Genomic DNA, 25,580 nt, shown 5'->3' with positions numbered 1-25,580 from the left:
GTGATGCTAGAAATCCAAAACATTTGGTGATTCAACGGTGGTCAGATTGACAAGCATATACTTTTATTTCAGTTAGTTGGTTATGATGACATGTTCTTTTTTTGTCTTCGAAGATCGATACTTTGTATACTTACGATGGAATATTTCAAAGCTGAGACATGTTTCACAAACGTCTGTTATTAACAGTTTGGGATACGAAGTGTTTGTAAAAAGTAAAAACACACCAAATTTTGATCTCCGAGAAAAATTAAAAAATAAATGTTCCTAATCGAAAGCTGAAATATATCAAACGGATTGATAACAACGGTCATATTCCTGACTTGGTACAGACATTTTATTATCTAGAATATAGTGGATTGAACCTGGTTTTATAACTAGCTCAATCTTTCATTTGTATGACAGTTGCATCAAATTTCATTATATTGGCAGTAATGCGTGAACATAACAAACAGACACAATAGGTTAAAAGGTAAAAGATAAGTATACAGCAGTCAACATTGTGTTATCATCTCAATCACTATAAAAACAAACAAATGTAACAAAGTACAAAAAGGCATACATCAAATTTAACAACCTCATTTTGCTTTTTTATTATACGATTTAACTTATATAATATGTAAAATCCACCAATAAAGGATTGATAAATAAGCGTAACCTGATAAGACCTTTGGGAAACATCCGTTTTGTATATATTATGATTTATGTTCTTTGCATATTAAATATTTCCATAGCTTTTACACATGTATTCTAAGGTCTTTTGCTTATCAGCTATGCACTAATAGGAACCTCTATCATTGAGAGGTCTAATTAATCCCACTTCTGTATCGCTAGTCCATCAATAACACTTATGCTGAGAGTTCGAATCCAGCATGTTGTTGGTGCAAACAACTCTTAAACTAAGTTTGTCAGGTTTCCTACCGCATGTCAGTGGTTTCCTCTGGCATTCTTGTTCATTCCATCTATACAAGGAGACCATCACGACACAGTGCAATAGATACTGAAAGTGACGATAATTGTGGCGATCAATCGATCATCACAAATGGTTAAGCTTAGTCACTAGTTAAACATTAACATATGTTAAATACCACTGCACAGAGGTTTTGTTTTACCTATTATATTTGAGTACCAAAATCGCAGGCGCATACGAAATACTGTTCCATATATATTCCATGCATTACACTAAAGAATATCAGTGCATTGACCATTCTCGTGTATAAACTCTGTATAGTTTTGCAAACAAGAGGAATATCTCTGTATCAATCCCATCCAACATGTCAAAGGGAGATAGCTCTGAGATGAGATGTAGTCGAGAAACTTCCTTGAACAAGAATACCATATATAATCCATGTTTCGTTATTTTTTATTTTTTTTTAACAATTACGTTAGCTGATGTCCTCGGCATGTTAACCCTTTTCAGTAGAGTAGCTTGAGATGGGAAATGAGATAAAGCAAATATTTATAGAATAGCGATCAATTAAATTGCTTATCTTTTGAAATATTTTTCATGAACTTTAAATTATATATACGAAACAAAAAAGTCTTTATATTTTTCATTCACACACTTTGGTTGTAAAATGTAACGTAATGTTGAATATTTTTATTGAGTTCAATTGAAATACCATATTATGATTTCAGGATACTCCAATGTACGCCTTGTCAGTTACATCATCTTGATCTTGTTGGCTTGTAAGTAACAACACATATAACCAAAATGATATTCTCCTTTAGTTGATATACAACTGTAATTGTATTCTTGTGCATAATTGGCTAATAAAAACATCAAGTTGTGAATTTCATATGTCTGAAGTGCTTGTCTGGATTTACCTTCCCCATGTATGCTTTAAGTCGAATATTTGAAAGCCAATGCTGTATAACACATGTAACCATAGTACATGTGAAATCTGCACACGTACATAATATATACTTTCAATGAAGATCATTATAATAAAATTGAGAATGGAAATAGGGAATATGTCAAAGAGAAAATCATCCGACCAAAGAGTAAATAATAGCCGAAGGCCATCAATGGGTCTTCAAAGCAGAGGAAAATCCCGCACCCAAAGGGGGTCCTCAGCTGACCCCTTAACACAAAAATGTACTAGTTCTGTGAAAATGGACGTCTTACTTAACTTCAAACCATATATATAAATGAACTACATTTAAAAAAACCCATACAAGATTAACAAAGCCAAGATAATCTCAACTCGAGACAGACGCAAAACATGTTTTGTGATATCGAAACCCTCGGCCTTTACCTAAATAGCCAATGTAGAATAAAGAAACACACAACAATACAATCAGTAAAACTAAGTTTAAAAAAAGTCCTAGTCCAATTTCAGAAAATTTAACAGAGAAAACTAAGCCAGTCTTTCTATATTTTCAACTTTAAAAACTCCAAAATTCTTATTGAACATTTGTCTGACATTTTGTCGGTCAGACAAAGTTTGGGATATACTGCTACGCAAATTGTCAATGATACATAAATTAAGAAAAAGACTCTAGCAAATACTAACATGCCAGCTTTAGACATATATAACACTGATTGAAAGATTATGTCGTCATCATACGAAAATCAAGGACAATCTTTTCAGGTAGTGGTTTATTATCATAACATATATTAGACGATTATAACCAATATCATGTCAACAACAAGTGTTAGAATAAGTTGTTCATTTCCGATGCGAAGACGTTACTTCTAAAACAATTTATCATAATGTTGTCGGAAACGTTAAATAAATCAACTTACATTCTGAACTTTTTTTTGTAGTTTATCCAATAGTAGCTGTGATAACAGTTATTGCCATTGGTAAGAACTTTCTTTTTATCATTTCAATATACACCATGGATACATGAAAGAGAGATAATAATAGCTTTTCAATAGACGAAGCTGCTTATAACATGTATAACGCAAGAAGTCTTGGTTTCTCTACAGATATAATTTGATTGAAACAAATGTCATTGTCATTTTATTTACTAATGTTTTCAATTTTATCAAACCGAAACAATGCATTTATTTTATGCTTTATCAAACTAATGGAGTATTGTTTGTTTCCCTTCAGTATCAGTCAATTTTAAATAAATTTAGCAAATCATTCTAGTCATTTAAGTTAATATGAAATTGGTCTTATAAATGCATATAAAGCTCATATGAAAACTCTGTGTTTTATTTATATAAAAATGATCCCTATATTCATCAACTCCATATCATATGAGGGAAAAGTCATAACACTCTTATTAGAATAACACATACAAGTATATATCTAACCGACAAGATCCTAAAACTAGAGCTTTGCTCTGGGCGTCAGTGATAGATAGTGAGGAGTTTATGTACGTCACATTACTCCTGATGAAGTAATAATCTTTAGATACGATAGAAAAAATAACGCGTCAAAATCTAAGAGGCAAAAGGGGAGTGGAGTGACCTGGTATATACATATCAAAGGTCATCAATAACATATAAAAAAAGAAGATGTGGTATGATTGCCAATGAGACAACTCTCCACATGAGACCAAAATGAAACAGAAATTAACAACTATAGGTCACCGTACGGCCTTTAACAATGAGCAAAGCCCATACCGCATAGTCAGCTATAAAAGACACGAACTGACAATGAAAAAACAATTCAAACGGGAAAACTAACGGCCTTATTCATGTACAAAAAATGAACAAAAAACAAATATGTAACACAAAAACAAACGACAACCACTGATTTACAGGTTCCTGACTTGGGACAGGCACATACATACATAATATGTTTGTTTGATAACAAATATCACTGTTAAGAACATTGAATTTAATTTAAAACTCAATAATGATAAAAACTGCATCAGTTTCTTTACATCATTTTCAAAAGATTTCAATGGCTACAAACTATTTTTATGTGGGTATCATTCTTCTTTTTTATTAGAATATCAAGACAAAAAGAGTAAACATCTTAAAAGTAAGGGTAAGTACTTCTTGATTAACAATTTGTTTCGAAAAAGACAATGTCAAAAACGTGAAGCAAGAAACATTGAGAAACAATTGATATGCTTTGATTCAGACATGAATGTTTAACATGAATACTTACAGGCATATTATATTTATGTTTTGACAAAATATGTAGATAAAGCGAAAGATATCAGAGGGACAGTCAAACTCATAAATCGAACAGAAACTGACAACGCCATGGCTAAAAATGGAAAAAGACGAACACACAAATAATAGTACACAAGAAACATCATGGAAAACAAACGACACGAGCAACACGAACCCCACCAAAAACTGGTGGTGATCTCAGGTCCTCCGAAAGGGTAAGCAGACCTGCTCAACATGAAGCACTTGTCGTGTTGATCATGTTATTACAAACCGGTAAATAGTCTAATTCGGTTGGTCACATTCATGAAAAGGGAACAAGATTAACTTACGACGCAAGAAACATATCCGATATCATATATGAAACGGTCATTCAATAACGGTCAACCAAATCGTGATGGCGTCCGTAAAATTTACAAAGGCATGATTTCATCTTCACCATTTGGAACTCTTGGTTTAATAGCTTCCTTGTGAGCAGCAACCCTCTATCAAGGAAATCATGATAGGAAATGCAAGCATGGGAATATCGTATCAATTGGGAGATATATATACTCAGTATGCAGACGCTGCTGGATGAATTGTTTAGTGAGAGAAAATCATCTTTATGGCGAAAATTAAAGTTAAAAGATATTGGTAACTCCTTTTTTTCATCCTAAGAGGTTCTGTATGAAGTCAGCTTCATTATTATATAGAAACAAGTCAGCAAAAAGAGGGGCACAATTGGTTCCTATTGGAATGCCTACAGTCTGTTGAAAAACACGTCCTCCGAACGTAACAAATATGTTGTCAATCCAGAAATCAAGCATCTTGATTATGTCAGTTTCAGAGAATTTTTTGTTTGAATCAGTGTGATCCTTAACAAAGTAGGATTTATCCCTCCCTAAGACAAGATGCTTCTATCTTCGTTGGCCATTCCTTTTTTATGAATTAAAGTTTGTAATTCATTGAACTTTCAAACTCGCTATTCGTGTATTCTTCCAAAATTACGGAAATCAACACCTATAATTGTTTGTTTTTTATACAGTGTGACTTGGATGCAGAGTTGTCTCATTGTTTTATTGTCTAATTGCACTCGTACCACATCTTCCTAATTAATAAGAATATTTGATAAAAACAATTATGAGATTAGAAATGAGTGAACTGACAACCACATATCAGAAGTGAAATAGACATACCACACTTTTGGTCAGCGTACGGCCTTCATCAATTAATAAAACACTTACCGTTTAGTATGCTGTATAAGGCTACATAGAAACAAAGTGTAAAATAATTCAAACTAGACAAATATCGGCCTAATGTGAAATCAACAAACGAAAATCAAACACAAACAGTAACCAACGACCAAAGCTTATGCATTGGTCTATGACGGACACATACAAAATAAAAGGGGGAGGCTTTGTTTTATAATATTCGATAAGTTTTTATAATTTCTTATTTTTTTACATAAGATGACGAGAAACAAAGGTTCATACAAGAGTTATTCCTAAAAGGTGAATGTGGAAAACATCATTTTGCAAGACTCATTTTCATTGGCAAAAATGGAGTCGGAAAAACCAGTTTAATGCGAAGATTACTGTGGAAAAATAAGAAAGATGTCATTTCAACACTGAGTACAGACGGCATTGAGGTTGAGAAATGCAATATAAATATTACAAATGGAAAATGGAGCCCAAGTGATGGTAAGAAGCTGTTTTGTTATTTGATTTCAGATTCATCCTTTCAAACTCTTACTTTTTTTTAGTGTCGGGCTTTTCTATGAGTTCTATGGTCGTTCTTCATAAACTCTATTTTAACACTTAGCTTTTACTGCTAATATGATCTATGATTTAGATATGTTTTGTGGCTGCGTGTGGTGAACAATCAGTCGGTAATCTAATATATACTGACTTTGCATAATCTCTAACCGACTATTGTAATATAATGTGTAATTCATTCAACAGCTTCCGAAAGACACAAAGAAAATTTAATCTGCTGAAGTTTTCAATTTGACTTACAGATTTATTGTTGTTCTGTACGTACCTCAATTACCCACATTTTCGTATATGCTAGTATCTGATATATCCTTGTAGGATACAAACGATCCATGAAGGTCTGTATTTTCGACACAGATTGATGACTTCAAGCTAAGACTCTCACCAATAACATATCCTCTACCCAATCTTTGGGCGTTACATCTCTAGTATAACTACATTCATGACTGAAAGTTTACTTAATGCACACTTTATTCAACGTGAGTGCATTATTTAAACAAAAAATGTCTCAGCAGATTTAATATGATGAACGCCTAAAAATCGATACTACGTAAAATTCACGATTATTATATTGAACTGTGTGTCTGATTTGTCTGTGTATGTCAAATTACAAAGAGCAACGTGTGTTTGTTTATAATGTACACATTTGTCAATCCACCTTAGACAAATATGATTATAACCATTTCCTGAATTTCTACGACATAGATTGTTCAAACACAGGTATTTAAATATTACCATCACAGTACATCAGTTGTTCAATCGATAGATAAATGTACCTGCCGAATAGACAATTAACGATTATATGTATTCCGTCCTTCATGACTGTTTCACTAAGTATTGATGAAATCGTATATGCCTAGAAAAAGTGAAAAGCTTTCTTAATTACTAGTATATCACATATCACATAAACACTGATTTTTCCTTATTGTCAAAGGAAATAACATTCAGAATCCGACATTATCATGTTGAAAATTGCGTTTGGCATCATTACTTTATCAAGAGATAATGGGAAGTGAATATAAAGCTGAACAAAAACAAGACATATTAAAAACCGAATGTTAAACGAACAACTGAAAGTCTTTCAACACCAATGTTCTAAATATTTGGTAAAAGCTATTTCCTGTTTACTCAAAGACTCTTTTAGTGTTCATTCAAAGATTTCTTTATAATAATTTAATAAATGTATTGTTTCTATATGATCAATTTGGCCTGAAATAAAGCAGATCAATGCACATTTCCCATTAAGAAAATGTCACTTTCTGTTTCAAATGATTGCTGTATATACAATAATTAAAAAATACATGTTTTTGGCTGTAAAGAGGGAGATTATTAGCTACTCCCAGTTTGAAAAATACCACTTCCGATTTCACATGATAGCTCTATGCTCAATGCTACAAGAAAATTAAGATTCTATATACATGCCTGTAATAATAAATAATAACGTGCTACTTCCGGTTTGTAGAATGTCATTTCCAGTTTCAAATGAAAGGCTTGATGCCCATTTAAAAAGTATATGGTTTTTATGTACAATTCCATAAAATAAAGGAAAATATAACTACTTCTCTTTCGTTCCAGGTCACTTCCGGTCGACATTTATTAAGGTAGCATCACCCTTAAAAATTTGCAAAATACCCTACTGGCTTTATCATGCACCAATTAGAAAAATAGTTTTAAAAAATTTTTTAGTATATAAAACTTTAAAAGTATCCTAGAAAATGCAAAACCAAGAAAAAGTCAAAATTGAGAACAAGGCCTTGACCATTGACCTTGATCTTACTTTCTAAACAAGGACCCACCAGCCTCTTAAAGAAAGACTCTAGGCTTATACAAAATCATAACGACAAAATTATTTGGTAATGGTAGAAAACTCCTATAAGATTTTACCAGATGGCTTTGATCCAAATAAGAACATATTCAATAGGTCTTTCCACGAAAACGTGAAAAGACTCATAAATGTAATAATAATAATCACCAGAAATAATATCATAGGATTCTTCAAAGAAAAGTCGAACGGCGTACATATCATAGTTATAAGAAGAATATATTGAAGAATATATTATACAATATCATGTCAGTCTATAAATTTAAATTTTATATTATTCAGTTAACTTCACGCGTACAGTTGCTTTTTGCAATGTTCTATGTAAATGGAAATGCTTGTTTAATTAATTTTAATACGAAATGTACAACACAATGAATATCATTTTTAAGTTACAAGGTAATGTTTTTTTTTAGCATCAAATATGCTAAAATAGTCGCAAAAGTTAACTTACCGAAAGTAAATGTTGTAAATCTTTGATAGAGGCTTCTATTGCGCATGGTCAATGCTTAATGCCATATTTTTTTTAATTATGTAACTGATTGTCTGTATGTGTTTGTTATAACAATCTTAATATTGATGAAATACGTTTTTGAAAAGCAACATAAAAAGCATACTCTTCATCCATTTAGGATATTGCATTTAAGGGTGACGACTATGGTTCTATTTTCTTGGGATACTACGTCGATTATTTGTTTCATAATGCACTTTCAGGAAAAAGTGAAATAACAAAATACCGAACTCCAAGGATCATTTTAGGATGCATACATCATTTTTTGTTGCCTTTAATATACTCTCTCATGACAAATCAACGTACATTCGGAAGCTTACATCAAGTGTACAGATTGTCAGGCATTTAAACTGTTCACACGTTATTTTTTCATGATTAAAATGTGCAAACGCTACGTTTTCTCTAGGTTGGCTTCACAATTTAAGTAGACAAGCAACGTTGTATCGGTTTTTTTATTCATGTCTACCTCTGTATATCCCATTTAGTCACTCGATGTAATTTGGATCTTCAAAATGGAAAGTTATACACACATATGATCTTCAATATAAAAAAAACGTATCAATTAAAAACAAGTACTGGGATCATGACATATGTTCAATCATTCTAATTTCGTTTTATACTTACAGAGATAGACGATGATCTAACAAGATTAATTCACCAAGTTTATACAGAGAAAAATATAATTGTAAAACGGGCAGCTGGAGAAAATATTGCAGACAAAGTGCAGTTGGGCTATAATACAGATGAATCAATAGACGTATCAGACACAGATGAGTCCAGTAATGTTGACGAAAATTATTACATTGACAGTTTAAGAGTAGATTCTGACAACGACAGTATCAATAGTGAAGAGAGTCAAACTAGTATACCAAGTATACACCAGTTTATGCCCGAAAATATAGATTATAATGAAACAGTAGATATCAATTTAAAAAGAGAACAACCGAATAACATTAAATTTCAAAATGAGTATGACATTAACATTAACAACAAGGCAAATGAATCTAACCCTGTTAGTAACGCTGATATTAACCAATTGACTTCTACAATTATGAAATCTTATATTCAACGTAGTGGAAAGGAACCGGATGATACGATGGCGTTCTGTTGGTTGTGGGATTTTGCTGGCCAGAAGGATTTTTATGCCACACACCAAGTCTTCCTGTCGAATTGTGCAGTTTTTTTGCTAGTTACAGATAGTTTAGAATTCAGCACTGCTGAGAAACCAGGAATTGATTTTGAAGATTCAACACGTAAGTTTAGAATTCAGAAAATAATCCTTCTGCTTATTGATTATTTGTCTTCAAATATTTACCGGTTTTTGAAATGATTAATAAGCCAAAGTTAAATTTGCTAGTAAGCAACACCTACATGAAAGCCATTTTGCTTCAAATGCAGACGTTGCAATATTAATGATGACGTCAAACATTTTGTACAGGCCATTTGTTTCCAAAGCAAAAGAAGATCGATGATTAGAATTTGAAAATAATTGCATGCCATATGTTCTATGCTTATTTTCATATGAGAAGGCAACATATTTGACAATATATTCATACCGAGCGTTAGTAAGTGTTAATAGGTTGACAAACATAATACTTACACATGTCAAAATAAGCATAGTTCATTACATGATATTTTTATGAACCTTTTTACTTCGAGGTTGATGTAAAGCAATGTATAAAATAGCTCGAAAGGCAGCCAGTCTAATTTGTTTAACCAAAAACGTTATATAAAATCAAAAGATTAACGATAAAAAAGGAACAGATACATATACATGGAAAGTTATTTTGAGAACGAATTGTTAGTAACATGTGTTAAACTGAGAAATATTCGTTAATACCATGGTTAGGCGCTGTCTTACATGGCTGAACACTATACTTATCAGTATCTTGAAAATCTAGCATCAGCAAGGTGTAAAATGCCAACAGATATAATGCACACCGTTGTGAAAATTAGCATAAAGCATGACTTGATAAACTATTTCAATTCTAATAGCAAAATTTTGAAGTGTATACTTCGAAGTGGAACTATAATACACGTTTAAAAGGCAGCAATTGTTATTTGATGACACCACATCGTTATAGAAAATCAACAGTTCAACGAAAACAAATGAACAGATACATGGCTGTAAACTTCTATTGGAAAGATTCCATTTAAATTCATGGTGAGCGACACCAATATAGATATTCATTTTGATATCTGGTGTTGTCCAAAATTCAACATTTTCAATTGACACTGTAATTCAAATTGTGACGTCAATCTTGTGCAGCCCATGTTTTATTGGGAAATGGAACATTTTACAAAGCAAAATAGGAACGTATTATGAAAATAGATTTCAAAATATCTGTATTGTCTTACAGCAAAAGCAATATATCAAAGTTTCAAAAGTTAAATGTATCCTCATATTGTGTGCTTTTTGTTTTATTATTTTGTATACACGTTTTATTTACAGAGTATGTAAATTTCTGGTTTGACGCCATTCATTGTTATTGGTCGACTACAAAGGAAGATCGATTAGACCCTCCAATAATTGTTGTATGTACAAATGAAGACAAACTCAAGGTATTTATGTTGAATCTTGCAAACATTGAGTTCATGATATGTAAAGTTATCTAAAGGAAGACGATACACGGGCGAATCAGAACACACAACAATAATTATGATCAACAACAAAAAAAGACGAGAATAACAGATATCTATACAGATAATTAAAGATTGGGCATCACACACTAGGATTTTACATTTATGCTCTTTAAATTACAAATGAACCTTTTTATTTACCAAAAAATACACGAAACTCACATCGAAGGATGTTGAAATCAGGTAATCTGAAAGGTCAACTACTCGTGGGCCAAGAGAAGCACCCATCGTTTTGCTCTTCACAGTCAATATTTTGATGATAAAATGCTAAGTGGTAATCCAGCATCATAAGTGCAATGAAATAACAAATGCAAGCAGTATTCAAATGCAGTTGAAAAGTAACAACTTTATGATAGAAAATTGTAACGGGGGAATTAGCTAAATACATTGAGACAAGAAAAGCATGGACTCATAATGTATTCAGATTGAAAATAGTCTGATTTAATGGTATTGAATGAAGTATTTGACAAATTTAATCTAAAAAATTAACTACCAGCCTATGCATTGAACCTGTTTTCAGGGTATTTCAGAACAGAAACAACGGCATGAACTATTTGAAGAAAATTTGAGGAAAAATCTGAGAGAGCAGAAAAAGAAAAATCACTTGAGAGAAATTTATTTTGTTTCAAATACAGAGGATGATGATGATGTGTTTGAAGAAATACGACATTGCATATCACGACAAGCTATGCAGATGAATGATTGGGGTAGAGTCTGTCCATTAAAGTGGATTTTGTTCCAACAAGTATTAGGAAAGCTAAAGGAGAGTGGTGTGCCAATTTCTACAACAAAACAATTATTGAAAATTGCAACGCATGACGATATTGGCATATCCAATAATGAAGAATTCAAACTTTGTCTGCAATACTGCCACGACAATGGAACAGTTATATACTTCGAAGAGGAGAATTTAAAAGATCATGTTATATTGGACCCTAAATGGTTGGTTGATGCATTTAGATGTCTTGTGTCTGATAAGATTGAAACTAAAATAAAACTTTCAGATCACTGGCAAAACCTGATCGAAACCGGCGAATTGACGGATACACTGATAACTGCTCTGTTCAAGAAAGAACCGCACTTGAAATTTTTAGAGAACAAAATACATTTATTAGAAGTAATGATACGTTTTGATATTATTGTTAGTTTGAAGAACTCAAGTGCATTGTACATGCCATGCATGATGACACCCTGTACTTTTGAAGAAGTAAGAAAACATTTTATTGACGAAAGTCAATTTTTCTACAGAACTAGTTGGTTGTGTTTAGATTTTGAATTTCTTCCTCCAGCTTTTTTCAATCACATTCTTGCGTGGTACATTAGGCAATATTCTGTGAGTACTATAACAGAAAAGGGAACACGTAACGAAAGAAAAACATTGTATCGTCAGATTGGTGTCTTTAATTTAGATTCGTCCGGATGCGAACAATTAGTAGTTTGTGAAGGACCGAATGTCATAGCCCTTCAGGTATGGAATTCACGGATATCTGATCAAGCATATGTTGATTTCAGAACAAAGTTATGTCAATTTGTTGATACATTACTTGATCGTTACAAACTAAAACTAACATTTACATTATCGTTTAAGTGTAAAGATGGGGATTTTACAATCAATCGGCAGACAATGAATATTTTAGTAACTACAGATTACCGTTGCTTTGAGCATAAAACAAATCACATATCGGAAGATTTAGTAAAGCCTTGGTTTGTCGATAGGGAAATACGGTAAGCACAACTTTTACTGACAGAGTGGATCCTTTTTTTTTTTAGTATTTACACAATATATATAAGAAAACAAAACAAAAAAATTACATATCCGTTATAACTAAATAATGCCCATTTTATATTTCTGACTGTTTTAAATATTTGGTTTCAAGTCCAGTTTTAAATGACGCCACAAGCGTTCTTGATAACAAAGGTGTGCGTATAAGATTCTTGTATTGTATGCGATTATCATTAGGACAACACATAGTTTTGAGACATTTGTTTTTAAAACATGTTAAATACATTGTTTTATTCAGTCGGTTAGCTCACTTGTATATTGTAATATGTTATCGCGGTATTTAAACTAATGATTTCAAGATCAGTATTTAAAACTCGTATATTTTTTGAAAATGGCATATTAGGTCTACTTTGTATCTGAATTTTCATATAGAAAATGGCAATGCATATAGATTAAGATATATCGACTATTCGCAACAGAGATGATCTTAGCTTCAAAAATGTGAATTCGTGCAACATTTACGCATCGCCTGCATACAGAGTATGTTACTTCAAATCGGCAAGACGTTAAAAGGCTGATAATGCTATTTGGCGTTGTTAAATAAGATCATCCTCAGATTTAATGGGGTTCGTATAATCAATCTGTATTTGACCATGTGAGGTACACTGTTGTTGTTTTTTAGCATTTCTATTTTGTTTTTGCAATGATGTTTGTGGTTACACTTGAAATACTTAAGGTATTTGTCGCCTATATATAAGGTGTAGCCTTATATTAAAAAGTTCAAAATTTATTCATCTGTATCAACCAGTGGTTGTAACATGAAACATTGGATGATAGATGTATATGTATAATTATACAGCAGCCACCTGTGAGGACCTTTGTATTGACTTGTTTTGTAATGAAGTTATCCTCTAAGTACAGATGAAACATTTTTTCACTTATTTTTAAAATCTTTTATTATATCAAATCAAACAAGCATAGAAAAATTGCTATTCTAAAATTGTTGGTGAGACACAATGTATCATAGACGGATTAACTTATTATTATCTCTCTATTATTACTAACATTAGACATGTTAGAAGAGTAATACTGTCCATGGAATCACATATCTATTCAGTAACATGTAACCATGTCACTGGTAGTATAATGCATCATGATGTAAATCAAGAATATATATATAATACATTCATCATATAATATCCTTTTAATGAATTCAGACGGGAAACAGATTGAGTAGTGATATATTTAAATTTAAGCTTTGTTCGGTGACATTGATAAACATTCTGTAATTGACTTTAATATGAATGAATCGCGTCTGCAATATAAATCAATCCTCCGACTTAAGTAAACACGGCCATTTTAGAATACATTAAGAGTGCTTTCTTTCCAATCAATCTTCCATCCTCGAGAATACTTTTAAGTATACACTAAAATAAAATTTCATTATTGAATATATAATTTTTGAAAGCATCTGAGCTTTTCTATCTATTTAACTCCCTTATTTTGTTTTACGTCACCATGCACATTAGCTTCATATTTTTCTACGGCTGTTATTAGCTTCAGCAATACAACGGTATTACATGAATATGTGAGACCTTTATGGCTGTGGAGAAGTTTTTAGAGATGTCTAAATAAAACCTATCGATATTATACAGTTGTACGTGATATATATATATCATGGAAGGATTTAACAGTTTATATTCTTTTTATTATTTTAAACATCATTACAAACCTGCTCGTGCATTTTACATTGTTATTCAACGCAAAAAATTTATCTGAGAAACCTGGGACGATCCCATTTCACAAAGGATTTCTATCATCTACTTACTGTAACTCGAACTTATTTACCCGATGTAGGTCTTTAAGTTGAGGTTCAATTTATTTAAAGTTAATCGGGCATGACTAATTAGATACGCCCTCTTAAAATCAGGGGGTCCAAAATAGGATCGGGAAAAAAAACACCCAGCAAAATACCTTAATTTACAATTTAAGAATCTGTTTGATTCAAAGTGCTTTTGGTTGCTTAAATATCTCCAATCAATAATCAGGCGGTATTTTGTGGAAATAATAACCTGTCCCGAACCGGAAGATTTTGGCTGCAATAGGAATTTATTTATAAAAAAGTCCATATCTCATTTACTTATAGTGGCCGTTATTGATTGTAAATTCATGACGTTTTGTTTATGGCATTCATCTATCGTGGCAAATAAAGAGGGAATGAGGGCTAATTCAAAGTGCTTTTGGTTGCTTAAATATCTCCAATCAATAATCAGGCGGTATTTTGTGGAAATAATAACCTGTCCCGAACCGGAAGATTTTGGCTGCAATAGGAATTTATTTATAAAAAAGTCCATATCTCATTTACTTATAGTGGCCGTTATTGATTGTAAATTCATGACGTTTTGTTTATGGCATTCATCTATCGTGGCAAATAAAGAGGGAATGAGGGCTAATAGCTTTACTTACGAGTTCTATCATTATGGTTTAAATCTATTCTATAACGGCATACGTTTTACCTTTAGCGAACGCTCTGCCTTATTGTAAAAAGTGCCACTCTAAATTTGTAAGCATTTGCTTCAGATTGATCCACATTGAATCTAGTCGTGAATATGCATGACATATTTGCCACAAGGAGCAATACATTAATCAGCTTCATTTAATGATGTATAATCATTTTCCTCAGTAGATTATAGTTTCAAAAGTTTTCCGATTTTTTTATATTTCATTATTATTTACATTTGAATTTTTATGCGTCAATCTTAGCATTTCTTCCATCATTTTTCTCTTTGCATTTAATTTTTTTTTTAACATTAAAAAAACGTTGTCGTAGTACACATCAGGGGTTACATTGTATAATTTCCAGCAAAACTAATAGGGGAGGGACTAGAACAGAAAAACATTCTTCATTGAGTGACAATAACTCATATATTTAAAAGTACATGTACAATGACGGTAGTCTCGTCTAGGTGACAACATTTGCTGTTTCAAGTTTATTTATATCTCAGACTGGTATAATAGATGTCATAAAAGCAACAGCAACAAAAAAAAAAAAATGATAAAAAAAGGTTGACAACCATTTATAAAAAGATTCAACTTATTTTGGGCGTTTCATTTTTTGATATTGTCTTGCTGATCGGTTTTGTTATATTTTTGTCATCTACTATTGTTCTAGCAAAAGTCACAAAAATGTTGTTAAAATCAGCCTGCGACTTATTTGAAAAGATTTAGCTGACCTTTCTTGTTGTTTACACATTTCAATCATTCAGACTCGTGCGTAGATCGTCTTTCCCTTTAATGTTTTTTTTAAGGTAAAAATAGCGTGAAATTCTCACTGCACCAGGCATCGGATATACATTCCTATTATATTTTGATCGGATAAAGCTGCGTATTCATATAATCAATAAGCCAAACGAACGCACCCATTTAGTAAGGGTATACTGTGGGACGGGAGAGGTCCAAAGATGTCAATATTTCTATACCTAAGCGAATCACTTGGTTTTGAATAAAAGGAGATAAAGGTATACATTAATGCGACAGCAACCAAAAGACACATAAAAATATCTAGAGTCAACATTCGGTCTTTTTTTTTATAGAAAGATGCGTATACAGAATGATAAGCTCAAAACCGACCCATCACTAAATAATAGTTATACGGAGTTAATTCAATAGTATTTACCGTCAGATATTATATATCCGAAAAGGCATATTTGATTTAATATTGTTTACCATGAAAGATATCCCAACAATCACAAGTGTTTGGTTGAAAAATTTCCCCTGCCATATTTTAATTTTGATCGTGAAAATTTAAGAAGTTTAAACCAGTAAACTGACAAGCTGAGTCGGTTTTTTTTATCGTGTAAGTTCACAAGATATTAGTTCGCAAGAAGAAAAGTCACCCGACCCGGAACATTTCCGACTCTTAGCCGGCCAGTCCGTGCTCTATGATGCCACGTGTTTAGCGTTTAAATAGAATACCAATTTAATTAAGGTCTTTGTTTGACCCGTTCGGGATTCGAACCAATGACTTCCCGCTCTAGGGGCGAACACCCCCACACGAGACCAACCAGGAGAGCGGTAGTGATCGGTAGTACAGAATATCATACCAAAAACTAAAGTACAATACACAATACAGTTTCATAGAATTCTAACAGTTACTAAAGCGAGCTAAAAGTATCTAACCTAAATTGGATGCGTGAAATGATATTGTAAACTACACGTAAACATGGATGATCGACCTCAGGGTAGATTTTATGGATCAACGGTCTCGGTAAATTAAAAACTCTTGCACCTTTTATTTGAGTTGTCCGAATATTGCATGCTGTTTCAAGTCTAAATTACTGTCCTTATTCAATATACCTTCATTTTCAAGTGGTATTTTAAAGTTTCACGTCCAATCTCACTGTCGACTTCCTATTGTACGACCTATCTAGTGTATTTAAAATTGATGTGTTATAGTCATGAACATGCATGAAGTATTTGCTACTGGACGTAAAGTAAACAACAATAAATCAACTCAATTGATTTCTCTGTACTAGTACTTAGCACACAAAGACAAGATCTTGTAAAATGCTTTAATTTACAATGTCCATTTAAATTTTTATGTTTTTTTTTTGGGGGGGGGGATTCTCTTCAGTTTATCACATAACTGACTGCTAATTAAAAAGTTTTAAATATTTTTTTTACTATGGTTCTTATCTACTGTTTTAATACGATTCATAACATATGATTTTTTATTGTCAGGCAAGGATGAAACTAAGAAAGATAAAAGTTTTTTCAGGTGTTTTTGCTTCATTTAGAAATGAAAAGGGAATGACGGACGACTAAATTAAAGAGTTTGGTTTCATATAATGCATTGGACTTGCGAATATATCTCACCTCACACGTTTTGATCGGGAAATTGAAACTTAGTTTAATACGGTTTTATTCATTGAAGTTTGCATGCATAGTTTTTATCTAAAAAACACAAATAAAGCAAGATCTATTAATTAATTGTACTGAACAGACAAAACCAATTAGTTTGCATTCGCATGTAACGTAATGTAGGAAAAAATACTAAATCAGAAACAAGAGGAACATTTACCGGATGAATACTGTGAAGGACCTTATGCATCTAGGTCTGTCCGATTAGAAGTTCTGAAACAAGCTGTTAAAAAAGTTAATTGTTGGAAGAGTTTACTTACTGTTTTCTAAGGAGTGATGTTTACGAATCTATTTCATGATTACTGACAGATCAAAAACATCAAGTATACCTAGCATGAAGTTGTTGGGCATAATATTCATTGGTCAATTAAAATGAGGTCTGTATGGGGTTTTGATTGCCTGATTTAATAAGTAACAAATCGTTATTTTGAAAAGTTGGTTAAACAAATATAAATTTACCCCCTAATTTTGTAAAACTATCATTTGGTGTTATTTAGAATCTATTTTTTTTTGTATCATAAATAAATAATTATATGATGTAATGCCATTAAATCGGTCCGTTTTCATTTCAAATTGGTAACTGTTAATTTTGTATATCAGTCTGGGTACTGTTTAACTATCATTTAAGTTGAACATATTTAGACTCATCCAGTGCAGGGGAATTAGGTTTCTGCAACCTAATCATTATATGAGTTATATAATTAAAATCATTATTTAAGTTCAATGATAATATGTCACTAAATACAAACATGTTTATACCTGGAAAGCCCTTCAGGCTCGGTGATCTGAACACCCCTTTTTGTTCGGAGGTCTTTTAATATCAATATTAACTTATTGAACTTTTACTATTACTTAAAGTAATACTTTTCAGGTATAAACATGTTTGTATTAAGTGACATATTATCATTGAACTCATATAATGATTAATATCGCGTCTGAAATGCAAAACCTGTGAAAGTGTCCACACATTACACTCCTCCATTCGTATTAAACATTGCCGTTCCAGAATCTCATGATAGATAAATGGCTGACCCGTGTTAAGAGAGAGCCATATCCCTTGCACGTTAAAGACAATCTTGTAGATTTCGAAAAAAAGCAGGCTAATGCCGCTACAAGGCAGCACTCGCACCCGCAAAGTGGAAAAGCAAGGATTTGTTTCTATCTATTTAACACCCTTTACCGATGGTATACCTTTTCATTTTTTTGGGATTCGAGCGTCACTTATGAATTTTTTTGTCTACGAAACGCGCGTTTAGCGTAAATACAAAATAAAATCCTGGTATCTATGATGAGTTTATGTAAATACATCACCATGTACAGTCGCTTCATAATTATCTTAAGGATTTTATTAACTTGAGCAATATAACTGTACTACATGAACATGTGACATCATTATGTATGTGAAGAAGTTATAAGGGACGTTAAAATGTATATGAAGACGTAATAAAGCTTGTTGTCGTAATGTGTAAAACTGTCACAAGAGGTGGAAAAATACGATGTGAAATAGCAATTAGCGGAGTCTCAGATTGTCTACGTATAGATATAATAGAGTGTCGGTTCGACGTAAAGATTCTTTTTTCATTCCCTGCGATTTTGTTGCTTCAAATATTTACAAAATATCCGTATTATGAAATACATTTCCGCTATTAGAAGTTAGTTATATAACTGCCGTCAATAATTCAACTCATTTAAATAGGTATTCATGGGAACCTTAATTTCAACATAAACGGGTATGGAATAAACATGTTTGATTATCATAAGGAAATAATGTCAACAGTTAGATTCGGCAGCCTCAGGGACGAATTTTGTGATGACTGATTTTGTCATTATCAAAACCTCTAAATACAGATTTTCAAATCTAAGATATCAAAGCAAACAGACATTTAATCATTGCTATTATAACATCAAGTTAATCTTTTTAATGTCTTTTTCTTCAATCAGAAGAGTCATACTGTCCGAGGGATCACATATCTGTATTTAGTAACATGTCAACATGTTACTCATATTATGCATTATGCTGTAGATCAAGATAACATATTTAATTTATTAATCACCGATTATACTTTTTTATGATTTCAGACTGAAAGAAGCGTGAGTAGTGATATATTTAAACTTAAGGTTTATTCGATGACGTTGATAAATATTCTGTGATTGACTATAAATTAAAGCAATCGTGTCTGCAATATAACTACAACTTTTAAAGTTTAAACGCATTTACCTCCTCCATTTGTTTAAGTTCAACATTCAAGAATATATTGAAAGTGATATATTTCCAATCTGCAACCCTCAAAAATACTGTTAAGTATACTCTATAAGAAAATTTCATTTTGAAATATATAAATACTGAAAGCAACTCACCTTTTCTATCTATTTATCTCTGTTTACGTCACCATGCACATTAGAGTCATAATTCTCCCCGGCTTGTATTTGCTTGAGCAATATAACGGTATTACATGAATATGAGAGATCATTATGTCTTTACAGAAAAGTTTTTAGCGATGTCTGAATAAAACCTATCGGTCTTATACAATTGTACGTCATATATCATAGAAGGATTAGTTTGTTCTCTTTTTTATTATTTTTAACATCATTAAAGTACCAATATTCAGGGAATCACATATCCGTATTAAGTTGCATATTAACATTGAACTCATATAATTAATCATACTGTAAATCAGGGTTACATGATTATATAATTTATTAATCGTGGAAAATACTTTTTTTATGATTTCAGGCTGATACGAATTCAAACGTGAGTAGTGATATTCTTAATTTCAAGCTTTATTTGTTGACAATGGTACAGATTTAGTGATTGATTTTAATACAAAACAATCGCGTCTGAAATGCAAAACCTGTGAAAAAGGTTCACATATTACACTCCTCTATTCTTAGCAAAAATGGCCATTCAAGAATATAATAATAGTGTTATCTTTTTTTAATCTTTTATCCTTGAGAGTATTGTTAAGAATACTTAGAAACAAAATTGCACTAATGAAATATATAATTTATTTAGAGCAATATATTTTTTCTATCTATTTAACGCCTGTACCTTCGTATACGTAATCATGCACAGTCGGTACATAATTCACTACGGCTGTTATAAGCTTGTGCAATATAACGGTATTACATGAATATGTGAGATTATTATACCTGACATATATTTTAAAAACTTCTATTGGGTGAAACTTTATCACGTGACATTGAATAATTCAGTTGTTTTTCATTCAATTGCAAGGAAGGACGAATAACCCTCAAAATTTCCATCAGCAGTGAATAACCCTATTATTCACCGGTGAATAACCTTTTGTGTTTGTTGATTTGTACTTGAGTTATCTCCCGTGAAAAACAAATAAACAAAAAGGCAGCGTTAACTTTACACTGGAAGCCCAACGATAGATGAGGAAATAATTGGACATGAATAGAGTGCAAGCAGCCGATGATGTCTGCTATAAACGGTCCTTTTCAGGGCACTCAATATTTTACAAAAAGATTCTACCTTAGTAGTACATTCGAGAAATTCTAGAACACAAAATGTATTTCCTGAGGTAGCTCGTGTTTGTTATGTAACAAATATAGTAATTGTTCAAAAGGCCATTCTACTGTTAGTTCGGTATAATAAAACAATTGTGGCCCTTAGAATCGATGAGTACTCAAAATTGTCAACCCTTAAAAGTTGTTTCACTTCGGGCTGCGCCCTCATTGAAATAACCTTCTCCTGTTGACAATTTTGGATATTCACCTTTTCAACGAGCCATAATTGTATATTATTATGTCTGTGGAGAAGATATTAGTGACGGTAAAATGTATAAGAAGACGTTATAACGCTTGTTGTGGTCATGTGTAAAGCTTTAACAAGAGGCAGAAAAATACAATGTAAAAGAAAGATTAGCGAACTCTGAGATTTTTCCGTACAAATATAACAGAGTGTCGATACGCTGTGAAGATTCTTTTTCGTTCTTTTCGCTTTCGATGTTGCAAACATTTATAAAACATTCGAATTATGAAATACATTCCCGCTATTAGAAGTTAGTTATAGAACTAAAGAACTCTGACAACTTCAGCTTAAAACCACGATGATATGTTATTGGTTTGCAATCAATAATTCAACTCCTTTGAATCGGTATCCATGCGAATTTTAGTTGAAACCTAAATGGGGATGGGATACGCATGTTTAGTTATTGATAAGGAAGTAATGTCAACAGTCAGATACGGCAGCAACCGGGAAGAATTTTGTGTTGACTTTTTTTGTAATAAAATAATCCTCTAAATACAGATGAAACGACGGTTTACTTGCTTTCAAAATCTTTGATATTAAATCAAACAGCCATAGTAAATTTGGTACTATACAATTGTACGTGATATAACATAGTAGGATTAACTTATTCTTATCTATCTATTTTTTTTAAATCAGAAAAGTCATACTGTCCAGGGAATCACATATCTGTATTCAGTAACATGTTAACAGGTCAATCATATAATGCATCATACTGTAGATCATCAAGATAACATATATCATTTATTAATCACCGATTATCCATTTTATGATTTCAGACCGGAATTAAGGTGAGTAGTGATATGTTTAAATTTGAATCTATTCGATGACATTGATAAACATTATGTAGGTCACTTCAATATAAATGAATTGCGTCTGCAATGTAAAAGCTATTAAAGTTTGAACGCATTACACTCCTTCAACTTACGTAAACACATGGCCATTCAAGAATTTATTGAGAGTGATATATTTCCAATCTTCCATCCTCAAGATGACTGTTAAGTATACTCTAAAATAAAATTGAAATATATCATTTGTTTAAAGCAACTGAGCATTTCTATCTATTTAACGCCCTTATCTCTGTTTACGTCATCATGCACATTACCTTCCGATTTCTGAAGGAAACATATTTAAAAAATTTATTGATCGTGAAAAATAATTTGTATGATTCTGGCGGGTAAAAAAATCAAGACTGAGTAGTGATATATTTGATTTCAAGCTTTTTTTGTTGACAATGATTAAGATTCTGTAATTGACCTTAATATAAACCAATCGCGTCGTAAATGCAAAACCTATGAAAGTTTCAACACCTTAAACTTCTCCATTTTTAGTAAACATGGCCATTCAAGAATAAGTGTTATCTTTTTTTAATCTTTAATCCTCAAGAATTTTGTTAAGAACACTTAAAAACAACATCACTATTGAAATATACAATTTATTTAAAGCTACGATTTTTTTCTATCTATCTAAAGCCTTTACCTTCGTATGCATCACCATGCACAGTCACTACGTAAGTCCCTACGGATTTTACTTGCTTGAGCAATATCACGGTATTACATGAATATGAGCGATCATTATGTCTGTGGAGAAGACATGAGCGATGTTTAAATGTATAAGTAGACGTTATACATGTAATAAAGCTTGTTGTCGTCATGTGTAAAACTGTCACAAGAGGTAAAATATACAGAAAAATACAATGTAAAAGAACGATTAGCGGATTCTCAGATTTTCTACGTATGCTATAATAGAGTGTCGATACGACGTGAAGCTTCTTTTCTCATTCTCTGCGCTTTTGTTATTTCAAACATTTAAAAAACATTCGAATTATGAAATAAATTTCCGCTATCAGAAGTTAGTTATATAATTTGTCGAATTCAGCTTTAAACATCGATGATGTATTATTGGTTTTGAAGTCAATAATTCAACTTATTTGAATCGGTATCCATGCGAACTCTAATTGAGACCTAAACAGGGATGGGATAAGCATGTTTAGTTATTGATAAGGAAGTAATGTCAACATTGAGATATAGCGGGAAGACCTTTGTGTTGATTTGTTTTGTCATAAAATAATCGTCTTAATACAGATGAAACGATGATTTACTTATTTGTCAAATCTATGATATTAAATCAAACAGACATAGAAACATTGCTATTATAAAATTGTACGTGATATATCACAGTAAAATAAAGTTATTCTTATCTATCAATTTTTTTTAAATCAGAAGAGTAATGCTGTCCATGGAATCCCATATCTGTATATAGTAACATGTGAACATGCTACTCATATAATGCATTATGCTGTAGATCAAGATGACATATATCATTTATTAATATCCAATTATCCTTTTTATGATTTCAGACGGGAACATGAGTGAGTAGTGATATAGTTAGTTTAAGGCTTTATTCGAAGACATTAATAAACATTCTGTAATTTACTTTAATATGAATGAATCGCGTCTGCAATATAACAACTAATAAAGTTGTAAGGCATTACACTCCTTCGACCTACGTTAACATGGCCATTCAAGAATATATTGAGAGTGATATATTTCCAATCTTCCATCCTCAAGAAAACTGTTAAATATACTCTAAAATAAAATTGCATTATTGAAATATATAATTTGTTGAAAGCAACTGAGCATTTCTGTCTTTTTAACGCCTTTATCTTCATTTACGTCACCATGCACATTAGCCTTTTATTACTGTACGACTGTAGTTATAAGCTGGAGCAATATAACGGTATAACATGAATATACGAGATCATTGGGTCAGGTGAGACGTTTTGAGCAATGTCCAAATAAAACCAATCGGTATTATACAATTGTACGTGATATATCATAGAAGGATTTGTTTATTCTCTTTGTATTGTCTATGCTTTTTAAAAATCATTAAAGTAATGATATTTAGGGAATTACATATCTGTATTTAGTGACATGTTATTATTGAACTCGTATAATAAATCATACTGTAAATCAAGGTAACATGATTATATAATTTATTAATCGTGGAAAATACTATTTATGATTTCAGGCGGAAAAGAGATGAAGAGTGAGTAGTGATATATTTAATTTCAAGCTTCATTTGTTGACAATAATACTATTATATAGTTGACCTTACTATTAACAAATCGCGTCTAAAATGCACAACATGTGAAAGTGTCCACACATTGCACTCATTCATTTAAGGAACTTATGAAAGTGTTATCTTGTTAAACCCTCCATCTTCGAGAATATTGGTCAGAATACTTAAAAACAAAATTGCACTATTGAAATATATAATTTATTTAAAGCAACATTTTTGTTTCTATCTATTTAACGTCCTTTACCTTTGTTTACTTTTTAACTGTATTAGGATTCGAGCGTCACTGATAAGTCTTTTTGTATACGAAATGCGTGTCTGGCGTAAATACAAAATTTAATCCAGGTATCTATGATGAGTTTATTTATATACATTCCAATGCACAGTCGGTACATAATTCCGTACGGCTTTTACTTGCTTGAGTAATATAACGGTATTACATGAGTCAGTGACGTCATTGTGTCTGTGGAGAAGATATCAGCGAAATTAGAGTATATACAAAGACGTTACGTCATGTGTAAAACTGTCACAAGTGGTAGACAAATACAATGTAAAAGAAAACGTTATAAGGCTTTTTTTGTTTAGTGTAAAACTGTCGTAAGAGGTAGAAAAATACAATGCTAAAGAACGATAAGCAGATTCTCAGATTTTCTACGTATATATATATTTTAGTGTTTCAATAAGATGTGAATCTTCTTTTCTCATTCTCTTCGCTTTTGTTGTTTCAAACATATATAACACATCCGAATTATGAAATAAAGTTTCGCAATTAGAAGTTAGTTATAGAACTTTGTCAAATTCAGCCTAAAACATCGATGATGCATTATTGATTTGCAGTCAATAATTCAAACAGACAAAGAAAAATTGCTTTTATAAAATTGTACGTGATATATCATAGTAAGATTAAGTTAATCTTTTCTATCTATTTTGTTTTTAAATCAGAAGAGTCATACTGTCCATGGAATCACATATCTGTATTTAGTAACATGTTAACATGCTACTCATATTATGCATCATACTGTGTAGCAAATTTAGCTGACCATATTGGGAAATAGGTATCAAGTGGATCTTAACACGTACTTGTGATTTGTTTAAAACCGGTTTTGATAAAAAATAAATCAAGAAATGTCGAAATGTTCAGGACTTAATTAAATCCGCATTTCGGTAAGATGGTGCAAGCATACGAGTTTTATTGCGTCTTGCACTTTGAGAAGCGAATAATCTTTAACTTCTTTATTCAAATGTTGTGTAAAAACGTTAATTTTGAGCTATGAAAGTCCAGTGACTCGAG

The 25,580-nt window shown here is 31.8% G+C and overlaps 2 protein-coding genes across 2 annotated transcripts in view; both read left to right on the top strand.

The window, feature by feature from the left end:
• LOC143076921 (uncharacterized) overlaps positions 1-12,525 on the top strand; it is a 38,506-nt gene extending 25,981 nt beyond the window's left edge. The window contains exons 7-13 of the mRNA XM_076252819.1: positions 1,636-1,686; positions 2,768-2,806; positions 3,909-3,947; positions 5,524-5,754; positions 8,783-9,409; positions 10,609-10,718; positions 11,317-12,525. Of these exons, the coding sequence (XP_076108934.1) occupies positions 1,636-1,686; positions 2,768-2,806; positions 3,909-3,947; positions 5,524-5,754; positions 8,783-9,409; positions 10,609-10,718; positions 11,317-12,525 (2,306 nt within the window). The remainder of the gene's footprint in view (positions 1-1,635; positions 1,687-2,767; positions 2,807-3,908; positions 3,948-5,523; positions 5,755-8,782; positions 9,410-10,608; positions 10,719-11,316) is intronic.
• Positions 1-25,580, top strand: part of LOC143075832 (fibrinolytic enzyme, isozyme C-like) — a 125,697-nt gene that overhangs the window by 54,180 nt on the left and 45,937 nt on the right. The window lies entirely within an intron of this gene.

This window comes from Mytilus galloprovincialis, chromosome 5, assembly GCF_965363235.1.
Source record: "Mytilus galloprovincialis chromosome 5, xbMytGall1.hap1.1, whole genome shotgun sequence".
In the NCBI taxonomy this organism is placed as follows: Eukaryota; Metazoa; Mollusca; class Bivalvia; order Mytilida; family Mytilidae; genus Mytilus; species Mytilus galloprovincialis.
The sequence above is the reverse complement of the archived record's forward strand: the minus strand, read 5'-3'. Positions and strand labels throughout refer to the sequence as shown.